This window comes from Babylonia areolata, chromosome 25 (genome assembly GCF_041734735.1).
Source record: "Babylonia areolata isolate BAREFJ2019XMU chromosome 25, ASM4173473v1, whole genome shotgun sequence".
Taxonomy (NCBI): Eukaryota; Metazoa; Mollusca; class Gastropoda; order Neogastropoda; family Buccinidae; genus Babylonia; species Babylonia areolata.
Genome location: NC_134900.1, coordinates 37189318 through 37201799, shown reverse-complemented (window position 1 = coordinate 37201799; position 12482 = coordinate 37189318). Strand labels below are relative to the sequence as shown.

The following is a 12482-nucleotide window of genomic DNA, read 5'->3' as shown; positions in this document are numbered from 1 at the left end:
TGAGAGAAATAAATAAATAAATGAATAAACAGATGAATAACTGAATACATAAATGAAAATAGAGATAAGGACAGAAATTTTTAAAGATCAAGAATAATGAAATGAAAGAAAAAATGATAATGATAATGTGAATAATAATAATGATAATATCAGTAACTAACAAACAAACAAACAAAATAAATAAATAGATTAATGAAAGAATAGATACTTACTAAATAACCAAAACCAACTTGCCAATAACATATGCTCAACAGTACTCTCGATCGACAACTCTGACTGCCAAAACACAAAGCTGAGATTGTAAATTGATGGAGAACTTACAAAGTAATGCTTATCAGTGAAGATGGTTAACATCCAGCTTCAATGTGTGTGTGTGTGTGTGTGTGTGTGTGTGTGTGTCATCCGTGACAGGTGGCCTTGACCTTCAGCGTGTCCCTGCTGCACGTGCTGTGCATGCCGCGTCCCTCGGGGTGGAGGCGGGGCAACTCGCTCAGGCCACGTCACAACCGACGCAGCACGCGCTCCTCCAAGTGGATCCCGTCTGACGAGATGCCCTTCATCCTGGCCGCAGGGGTCCTGCAGGTGTGTGTGTGGGGGGGGTGTGTGGGGGGGGGCCTGGGTGGGGGGGGGGGGGGGTTAGGGGGTGGGGGGGTTACCTGTGCTGTGCTCAGAACTGTCTGTCCTGCAGGGTTCCACATCAATTCTTCTTCTTCTTCTTCTTCTTCTTCTTCTGTTCAATCAATGTTCTGGGGTGAGTATTTTATTCCGGGTGGATGTGGTATGCCTTAGTTCTTCTTCCGGTTCAATATGGCTGATACAATAGACTGTGAGCGTGAGCTCTGTGCTTAATTTTGATATTACCTAGTTTTCGAGCAATTTTATTATGTGAAAGTTGTTGATTCTAATTTTTCACTCATCTTCGTTGGTGTGAACTTTTATAACTTCGTTGTGCCAGTGCTTATTTCTTATCTTGTTCTTTCAAACGTTTCATCAGTTGGTGAGTCAATTTACCCTTGGAACACTTACTTCAGTTCAATTACGCGCGGACTTTTATCCTTCCGTCTCATCCACAAATGTCTTCATTTCATCGTTGCGAACATTTCATGCAAATATGTTATTTTGTGGTTTAGATCTACACTCCTGAGGTTTTGATTTATGACTACAATTGCGTTTCTTCATTATTATAATTTTTATTTTATTTTTTCCGAAGACTTAGAGCCGATTTCGTGACGTCAGAATTTGGAAACGCCCGGCCCAAGCGTGTAGTACATTGTACCACATTGTTCCATTGTGAGACACCGAACTGTTAACGTCATTTCATGTTTTCTTCGATTTTGACGCAAGCACCATGCCTGTCTATTATATCTTGTGTCTGAGTCTTTATTTAAACCATTTTAACTTTTTAAAATGACTAAAATGACAAAACATAACAAACGTAGTGTCTCAATTCCATCTCTTCATACAATTAAACATACACTTGATCCTTTTAGGCAAGTGACTTTCACAACAAAACGGGGATGTCTAGCACTCTGGAGGAGAACACTTCTTCTCCGATATTATATTCAAGTTCCAAGTGTGCCTGGATTTCGTGTTACCTGGCAAGATCAGGATAAGGGTGGCAAAAATGATCTTCCGTGTGACCTTGAAAAAGAAAGGTCTTCAGCTGGCCCAATAGCCCTTCCGTACAGTGACGGTCTGGCACTTACTAAAGTGACCATCTTTTTTCACAATGACCAGAGACTGAAAATTACCATTTACTACTCTACTAACAAAGTCTTGATCCAGGGTAAAAGCTGCACACCCTGGGTCAATGAAGAGTTCAGAATCCTCAAGACATTAGTGGAGGATCTTTATGACAAACATGCAGGTAGAGAGGCATCCGAGACAGCTATCCAGGGCATCCCTCTCCCTGCTCAACTCCATGAGCTGAATATTGGTGCTGAAGTTCCTCAGTCACACCAACCACTGCTGATGATTGGCGGCAGTGAAGAGATTGACTCATCACCAGAAAGGTCTAACTCATCACCAGAAAGGTCTACAGGAGCCCAGAACGACCACTCCTCCGCGCTCACTCTGATATGTCCACATTCTGCCAGCGTGAGCAATATACCAGCTTCTGGTGGGCCTGTGAACAATGGAGAGATGGTTCATCCACATGACACATCAGCTTCACTTCACTTATCTTTTTTGTCGTCACCACCACGCCCATTCGTCCCCGTCATCAATTCAACTTCAGACACACAGACTGTACAGGACAATGTATCTGTTTCTTCTTCTGATACAAAAGACGCCAGTAGTTCTGAGCTCGTTGAGAAAAGTCCACCACAGAGCCAGAGCCAGAGCAGTGAGCAGTCTTCTGATACATCCTTCCCAGAGCTAACAAGTTCAAAGCCTTCTAATTTTTCTTCGAATATTTTGGTTGATCATTGTTCAGAAGACGTTGATAACATTCATCTCAGAAGAGTGCTTCGGAAAATTGCCCAGCTGGAAAAAACACTCGACACTGTGTTGAGTGATAATGATGCTATGAAAACTCACATACACTCTCTACAATCAAAACTAGACAGTCTCACATCTAAGACACTCGTAACATCATCCACACAGACAAATGGATCAGCTTCAATCACTGAACATGTTGCAAATGTTACCACTTCGAATCGTTTTCTTAATCTCGAGCATGTCGACAGTGACAACGTGCCCTGTGACACCGACTTCCAGACCTTCAAAACTCGTCGCACTTCAAACCGTACCAAACACCACGACGATGGTGATCCACAGTCTCAATCTTCTTCCAATGTCAAATCTAAAGGCTCACAGCGATCTGCTCTGAACACTTTATCTAAACTTACAATCCCAGAAAGAGCCACCAGGGTTCTAATTGGTGACTCTGTCATCAGATATATAAACCCTAGGAGGATCACAACGCCCGGTACCTATCTTTTTAAAATTTGTGTACCTGGAATGACAAGCACTGATCTGAAACAATGGCTTGACTCTTTGGGTGAAAACAAAGGTATTGAATTGGTCACTGTCCATGTCGGTGTTAACGACTGTTCAAGTAGTCGCATCGAAGAAGACACATGGAACAAACTCATATCAAGTATTCACCGTTTTTCCCCAGGGCATCCATTCACATGAGCTCCATTGTTCCGGCAAAGGGAAATCACAACTTCAACAACGCTATTTTCCCGTCAAACAGAACCCTGTCAAGTGTATGCCATCGCCTAGGAGTACCAGTCATAAATCATATGCCATCCTTCAGATCACCTTCAGATGGTACCCTCTATTCAGATCATATCCATCTGAGTAAAAAAGGAACTGCTCAGTTGGCCCACAATCTACAGCTCACTGAAAAGCGTCTTTCAGAAACTGAAAAAATTCCTAACACTTCTCAGAAACCCAAATGGCTGACTGGTTGTCATACACACCACCATCAACATGCATCTAGGCATCCTGTCAGTCAATTAACACTTAATCAAGAACGCCGGTTCCGTGGGAAATACATTCATCAGGGTGGTCCATATCATCGTTTGAGGCCCGTTTTTTCTAACGGTCAGCCGACCCAACCCCGCAAGTTCCCTGTTCATCCATTACAGGACCAGCACTACATGCCTACACAGCCACAACGTTTCAGCTTTCCACCCGGTGCTACTAGAATGCATCAGGACCAGTTCCCCATCATACAGCCATGGCGTCACAACTTCCCACCAGCCATTCATCAGGCCCAGTTTCCCATCACGCAGCCACGGCGCCACGACTTTCCACCAGACGCTAATCAGGACCTGTTCCCCATGGCCTCACATACACAGCACTTCGACCCTCCACCCAATCCTGCTGTCTGTCATCAAGACCAGTACGACTTCCAGCCAGCTGCTGCTGATAGTCAATATGACCACTATTCCAACAACTTGTGTCATTATTCAAACAAAGTATTTGGAAACTGCTATTCTTTGTCACCAGAACAACCATCATTCCACAATGCTTACCAACATACCACACACCCTTTCCCCGTTAAATCTGTACCACTCTTCAACCCTTCTTTACAAACAGACCAATTCCCAGCTCTCAGACCTCACCCCTCGATACAATCTCTTGTATCATAAATAATTAGATGACTGACGATCAGCCCAGATCGTACATGACGTTGTGGGAACTTAACTCACCCCACCTCCCCACCTCCCCCTCCCCTGCAAGCTGTCATCGCCATGGAAGTTTCAGTTTGCATCGTTGACGTTCCCAGAGACTTGCCTTGGCGTCAAATCAACGCGGACATAGAAGCTCGCTCTCTCTCTCTCTCTCTCTCTCTCTCTCTCTCTCTCAGCTTGAATTATTCAGCACTTTCCCTTACTAGAACTGCATTTCGAAAATCTAGGTAGTATTTTTTATTATGCACTAATGTCAAGTCCTGCTAATGTCTCGAACTGGCCTGTTTGTGAAGGACTGCGAGTAGGTCACTTAAACATATGTCATTTGGTCAACAAAATGACAGACGTATCGAAGATGATATATAATAATGATAAACCATTCCATATCTTTGGCTTTTCTGAATCATGGACGAACATTCACATTAATGACAAATCTATTTCTATTCCTGGTTACAATATTGTTCGGAAAAATCCTCAAAAATCTAAAGAAAGTGGTATCGTCATTTATATTCAAAATAACGTTCCGTACAGAATTCGTAATGACCTACATCATCCAGATGTTGAATCACTGTGGCTTGAAGTTCAATCCCAAAATAAATCAACAGATTCGCTCCTTATAGCATTTTTGTACAGACATCCTAAGAGTTTTTCCAAGTGGTATGACGATTTTTGTGAAATGATGGACAGCGCCTGGCTTTCAAAAAAAGAAGTATTAATTTTGGGTGACTTTAATTTAGATCTTTTTCAGCGTCATAGCCGATGGAACAACATCTATACGTCTTACAATCTCCATCAGTGTATTGATTCCCCCACCAGAGTTACACAAAAAACTAGAACGCTCTTAGATCATATTTATACATCCAATCTAACATCAGTTCGAGAAATTTGTGTGCCGAATGTTGGCGTAAGTGACCACAATGCCGTCTGCATTACATGGGGAAAAAAGGGTTTCAAAATACCCAAAACAGGTCATACTGTTGTCACATTTCGGTCATTTAAACATTTTAATCTGGACGCCTTTCAATCAGACCTCATTTCTGCACCTTTCACTAACATTTATAGCTTTACTAATCCAGAAGAAGCCCTTTCCTTTTGGACTGCAACGTTACTGCATGTTGTTGATAAACATATCCCTTTAATTCAGAGACGAGTCAAGTCGGAAATTCTTCCGAGTTGGCTTACGCAAGATATCTTTCAAGCAATGGATGACAGAGACCATCAAAAGATAATCGGTCCATTCGAAGAATACCAGAAGAAACGTAATATTGTCAAATACATGATCAGAAAGTCTAAACGGTTTTTCTTTCGTAAGCTAATCGAAGACAAAAGCAACACAGCCTCCATATGGAAGGCTATACACCAACTCACCAAACCAAACAATTCAAATGCGGAATGTCTCATTCCTGTTGATACACTGAACAATCACTTTGCTGACATTGGAAACAAATTAATCGCAAATGACAGTGCACACACTTCTTTTGATTTCAGCATTTTAGAAAACTTCTGTCATAATAAAGATATAAAAACAAAGTTTTCTGTTCCATTAATGTCTATTCATGAAGTCTTATCTTATTTAGTATCGCTAAAAAATAAAAACTCGTGTGGCTTCGATGGCATTAGTCCAAAAATATTAAAACTATCTGCACCTTATATTGCCGATTCTCTTACTTATCTCTTCAATCTTTGTCTATCCAAAAATCATTTTCCGAAAGAGTTTAAATATGCAAAGGTTATTCCCCTGCATAAAAAAGGTGATGCTAATGATGTCAATAATTACAGACCAATCTCATTGTTGTCTTCTGTCTCAAAGTTCTAGAACGTCATGTACACCTTTGTCTTACATTCTTTATTGAAAAATATCAGCTTCTCTATACCAATCAGTCAGGATTTAGACAGCACCATTCTTGTGAAACCGCTTTATGTAGAATAACTGATGCATGGCTGCGTGATATTAATAAAAGCAAGGTGGTTGGAGTGATATTCCTTGATTTTACAAAAGCGTTTGACTTAATCAATCACGAAATATTGCTTCAAAAATTGAAATGTTATGGTATTGACGATAACTGCTTATTGTTTCTCAGATCTTACCTAGAAAACCGTATTCAGGCTGTCTATTCACGTGGCTTTATTTCTTCCAAAAGGCATGTTCCAAGAGGAGTACCGCAGGGGTCAATTCTAGGCCCTCTCTTATTTTCCTTGTATATCAACGATCTACCTTTATCAATTCAACATGCAATCTGTGATTTATTTGCTGATGATACATCAATACAATATGCTAGTCACAATGTTGACGAAATTAGTTATCACCTGAATGCCAACATGAAATCTGTCGAAAACTGGTGTGACGCTAATGATATGGTCGTACACCCTGAAAAGACAGAATGCATGTTAATTTGTCCTCGTCAGAAAAGACAGAACATAAAAGAAGCACAACTTAACATAAAATATAAAGATAATACTATCAAACAAGTTACTAAGCATATGCTATTAGGCATTACTATTGATCAAAATCTTTCGTGGCAGGAACATATTCATTGCCTCATAAAACAAGTATCATCTAGTGTATTCCAATTATCACAGATCAAACACTTTCTTGATAATCATTCTAGACGTGTGTTTTACTTTGCCTATATCCAGTCTCGCCTCAGCTATTGCTCGATTATTTGGGGTAAATGTCCTCCTTCTACATTAAAGCCACTTTGCTCTTTACAAAAACGTGCCATTAAGATGATTAACCATGTAAATACCACAGGTGGATCTGTGCACAATATGTACAAAGAACTTCAAATATTACCTGTTCATCTACTTATTAGATATAACACATTGATTCTTATGCATAAAATTGTTCATAACGCATGCCCACAATATTTAAAATCGTTATTTTGTTTCCAGTTCCAACGTAATTCAGATAGAGCTGTTGTCCCAAAGCCTAAAATTGATTTATTTAAGATGAGTCTCTCATTTAATGGAAGCATCGAATGGAACATGCTTCCAAAGACATGTCGTCAAATTCCAGCCATATCTCTCTTTAAAACTAAGATAAGAATATTTCTATTCGATACATTTGATTAACCTACTCGCGGTCTTTTGCAAATGCTTGCTTGTACTCAGTCCACTAGCTGCCATGCCATGATGAATGAAAAATTGAATGTATGTGTATGTGTGAACAGTAAGTGCGTGTGTGTGTTTGAGTGTGTGGGCGTGAATGTGTACGTATGTCTTTGTTGCTTGTTTTATAATTTTGTGTGTGTGTGTGTGTGTGTGTGTGTGTGCGCGCGCGCGCGTGTGTGTGTGTGTGTGTGTGTAAGTACCTATGTACATGTAATGTACCAATTGTTCCAGTTTTTCATCGCTTTGTTACCTTTAATAGACTATTCAAGTTCCTATTCTTATTCGTCGTTCTTATTATTTTATTTTATTTCAGTTTATTTCTTTATTTTTATGTTTTGTGTCGTTCGTTCTTTATTTTTTATGTCGTTAAATGGGCAGAATTGTAAAAAGGCCTTTACTGTGCCTAATTCTTTACCCATTAACGATTCAATCAATCAATCAATCTTCTTCTGCTTCTGCTTCTTCTTCTTCTTCTTCTTCTTCTCCTCAAGTTCTCCTTCTTCTTCTTCTTCTGCTTCTCTTCTTCTTCTTCTTCTGCTTCTTCTTCTTCTTCTTCTTCTTCTCCTTCTTCTCCTCAAGTTCTCCTCCTCCTTCTTCTTCTTCTTCTTCTCCTTCTTCTTATTCGTTCGTGGGCTGCAACTCCCACGTTCACTCGTATCTACACGAGTGGACTTTTACGTGCATGACCGTCTTTATCCCCGCCATGTAGGCAGCCATACTCCGTTCTCGGGGGTTTGCATGCTGGGTATGTTCAAAGCTACATATAAACAGGTGACAATACTTCAAGGCTACATATAAACAGGTGACCGTGCTTCAAAGCTACATATAAACAGGTGACAATACTTCAAGGCTACATATAAACAGGTGACAATGCTTCAAAGCTACATATAAACAGGTGACAGTACTTCAAAGCTACATATAAACAGGTGATAATGCATCAAAGCTACATATACACAGGTGACAATACTCCAGAGCAGGTGACAGTACTTCAAAGCTACATATATACAGGTGACAATACTTCAAAGCTACATATATACAGGTGACAATACTTTTAAGCTACATATATACAGGTGACAATACTTCAAAGCTACATATATACAGGTGACAATACTTCTAAGCTACATATATACAGGTGACAATACTTCAAAGCTACATATACACAGGTGACAATACTTCAAAGCTACATATACACAGGTGACAATTCTCAAGAGCAGGTGACAGTACTTCAAAGCTACACATAAACAGGTGACAGTACTTCAAAGCTACATATAAACAGGTGACAGTACTTCAAAGCTACATATAAACAGGTGATAATGCATCAAAGCTACATATAAACTGGTGACAATTCTTCAGAGCAGGTGACAGTACTTCAAAGCTACATATACACAGGTGACAATACTTTAAAGCTACATATACACAGGTGACAATACTTCAAGTTTACGTATGTACAGGTGACAGTACTTCAAAGCTACACATAAACAAGTGACAATACTTCAAAGCTATATACAAACAACCATAATGGAGATAATAACATACAAACAGGTGACAATACTTCAAAGCTACGTATAAACAGGTGACAATGTTTCAAAGCTACATCCAAACACCCATAATGATAATGATAATAATAATACTACTGACCGCAGGAGACCCCGACGAACGGGTACATCCGGCAGACCCACGGGTTAAACGGGTGGACGTCGGACCGAGAGAGCCTGCTGGGTCCGGCCAACACTGACCTGATGTCCTGCCGCCCTGAGGATGGACTGGGTGGAATGTGGGCCTCCGTCACCCCGGGTATCACAGAGCTCTACGTGCAGGTAAAGAGATCAGCCATAATGATAATAATGATAATGATGATGATGATGGAGGAGGAGGAAGAGGGCGGACTGGGTTGAATGTGGGGCTTCGTCACCCCGGGTATCACAGAGCTCTACGTGTAGGTGGGGACATCAATAATAATAATAATAATAATAATAATAATAACAAAAAGAATAAAAGAATAATGATAATAGGTCAAAAGTAATTATAATAATATTATCATTATCATAATTATTATATTGTACTTTTGTGGCCAGTGCAATGGGCTCAAAGCGCCTCACACGAAAGAGACATGTGAGCACAAAAATGATAATAATGATAAAAATAATAATGATGATAATGAGGACGGACGGAGCGGTCACCCCGGGTATGACTGAGGACTACGTGCTGGTGAAGACAGCGTAAAAATGATGATGATGATGATGATGGTGGTGGTGGTGGTGGTGGTGGTGGTGGTGATGATGATGATGGTGATAGTGATGATGGTGATGGTGATGATGATGATGGTGATTGTGATGATGATGGTGATGGTGGTGATAGTGATGATGATGACAGTGACGATAATGATTATAACTGGCCTCTTTTTCTTTCTTTTAATTCAAGTCTTAATCCGTCCCTTTGTTATTTTCCACTTTTCCTCTTCTCCTCATTAAATCCCCACCTTCTCCCCCTGTGTGTGTGTGTGTGTGTGTGTCCAATATGTGTGTGTGCAATGTGTGTGTGTGTGTTTGTGTGTGTACGCGTGCGTGCGTGCGTGTGTGTGTGTGTGTGTGTGCGTGTGTGTGTGTGCAATGTGTGTGTGCAATGTGTGATGTGTGTGTGTGTTTGTGTGTGTTGTGCAATGTGTGTGTGTGTGTGTGTTATGCAACGTGTGTGTGTGTATTTGTGTGTGTGTGTGTGTTGTGCAATGTGTGTGTGTGTGTTGTGCAATATGTGTGTGTGTTGTGCACATGCAATGTGTGTGTGTGTGCGTGCGTGCGCGCGTGTATGTGCGTATGTGTGCGTGTGGATTCACGTGCCCACGTGGGGATGATGCAGGGCCCGCACGTGGTGCCCGACGCCAACTCGGTGTGCTCCACGCCCTTCCTGCTGGACGGAAACTCCAGCATCTCGGCCCAGATCTTCCCCGACGGCAACTCCAGCTGCTCGCAGATCTTCGTGGACAGCAGCGCCTGCCTCCCGCCGCCCTGCCCCGCCTCCCCCGCTGTCAGCGTCACTGCTGTCGGGAAGGAGGGAGCAGAGGGGAAGGGGGGTGGTGGCGGGGAAGAGGGAGGGGCAGGAGGGGCGGAGAAGGCGGCAGTGGCGGTGACGTTGTCGGTGCCGGGACGAAAGTCTCCGGTGCCGATAACCGACGTTCTGTCCACCCTGACGGTTCCCGAGGAGGTGCTGGGAGGGGAGGAGGAGGAGGAGGAAGTGGAGGAGGAAGGAGGGGGCGGGAAGAAGAAGAAGAAACAGAAGCTGAAGGAGGACGAGAAGGGAGAGCTCATCTCCCCCTCCTTCCCCAAACCGGACCCCGCCGTGACGTCACAGGTGGTCAGCAAGGTGGTCCCGCCCTTGTCCCCCACCTCCTCCTCCAAGGTGGTTCCCAGCGACAGGACGCTGGGCATCTCGGCGCTGGCCATGCTGGGCGGAGGCTTCACGTCCTTCCACTCGGCCACGTCCCCGCAGAGGAGGAACTTCCCGTCGCCCATCCTGGAGGAGCGAGCCTCCCTCAGCACCAGCCCCTTTCTGCCCCTCGTGGACCGCTCCCCGGGCGTCAAGACCCGAGGGCCCGACGTCTTCAGCTTCACGCCGGACGTGGTGGTGCAGGTGGCGGGGGAGGACGAGGAGGAGGAGGAGGAGGTCTGGGATGACTCGGGCAGCGCGGAGGAGGAGGAGGAGGAGGAGGAAGGGAGGAGAGGGAGCGGGGGTGAAGGTGCTGCGGAACGAGCGTTGTCGGCGACGTCGTCCTCGTCCAGCCCTGACGAACACAGCTTGGCCGACCAGCTGTCCACCTCCAGCTCTTCCTACGAGGGCGGTCCGGACCTCCGGGTGCTGTCGCCCATGCTTGGACTCCTACCGGAGGTGGGTCTGGGCGGGGTGGGAGGCGACTTCCCGGTGCTCCCCAGCGGCTCCCTCAGCCCGCGGGACATGATCGACATCTGCGAGGAGCGGATCTACAACGACTACAAGCACTCGCTGGAGATGGGCGGCGTGGACGACCTCATCATCGGCGACGCCAAGCTGGACGACGCGGAGCAGGAGATCATCGTGGAGGTCAAGAGCCGCCGGAACAGCTGGCGGAAGGGCCCGCCCCGGAAACCGGAAGCGGAACCCGGCAGCAAGGACGCGGGTGGTGGGGGAGCAGGGGTGAGAGAAGAGTTCGCTGCCGCTGTGTCGGCCGCGCTGAACGCCTCAGTGCCGCACAGCGACAGGGACGGGGGGCAGGCCACGCAGAACGGGGACGCACGTGCAGAACAACAACAACAACAACAACAACAACAACAGCAAGTGCCCTGTACCGTCGTGGTACAGGACTGTGGTGACGGTGTTGAAGGCGCGGAGGGGGGTGGTGGGGGCGGTGCCAGTTAACCCGGCACGTGCAGCACAGAACATATCCCCGGAAACAGGGAGGACAGACAGTTCCAGACCTGACCCGTCTCTTATGTCAACACTGACAGCATCGTTTTGCACACAACAACAACGACAACAACAACAAGAACCCAACTGCCACGGCCATTTACTGCCTTGTTTTGGCTCCGGGACGGTGACCGGGTGAGTTCTGGGACACCTCTCCGAAGACCCTGGCCAGTGATGAGGGAGAGAGGTGTTGTGTGTGTCTTTGTCGCTGTCATCGTCATGGCGGTGAGAGGGGAGAGAGTTCATCAGCTCCACAGCCACTGTCATCCGGCGGAATGCTGTTTCACATCGAATTTGGATTTCTGTCGTTGACGATTTTTTTTTTTTTTTTTTTTTTTTTAAGGGGGTGGGATGTTGGTTTTGGTGGGGTGGGTCTTGTTTTGTTTTTTTTCTTTTCGGACATAACACAAAGACCTCGTGTTTTCCATATCTTCACCTGCCTGCAGTCTCAGTATCTTCCAGCATCGATGTATACACTTCTTCTTTCTTTCTGTCTGTCTGTCTGTCTCTTCTATCTTTCTTTCTTTCAAAGACTCCCTGGCCCACTTAAGAAAGGAAACGTTTCTTTGTTTTTTTCTGTGGAATTCTGTCTTTGCTGTTCGCTTTGTATCTTCCACTTTTTGCACAGGAGAAAGCACAGACTGGCTTCATTCTACACACTGCCTGCAGTGATCATGTTCGGGTCCTGTTCCATTTCAAAGAAAGGCAAAATCCCTGTCTTCATACTGGATTATCCCCCCCCCCCCCTTTTTTTCTAAAAAAAAATTGTGTTGAGGCTTGCTCTGTGTG

The 12482-nt window shown here is 44.3% G+C and overlaps 1 protein-coding gene across 1 annotated transcript in view; it reads left to right on the top strand.

Moving 5' to 3' along the window:
- Positions 1–11645, top strand: part of LOC143299597 (uncharacterized) — a 34311-nt gene extending 22666 nt beyond the window's left edge. Inside the window, exons 9-11 of the mRNA XM_076612884.1 lie at positions 412–582; positions 8900–9073; positions 10113–11645. Of these exons, the coding sequence (XP_076468999.1) occupies positions 412–582; positions 8900–9073; positions 10113–11645 (1878 nt within the window). The remainder of the gene's footprint in view (positions 1–411; positions 583–8899; positions 9074–10112) is intronic.
- The last annotated feature ends 837 nt before the right edge of the window (positions 11646–12482 follow it).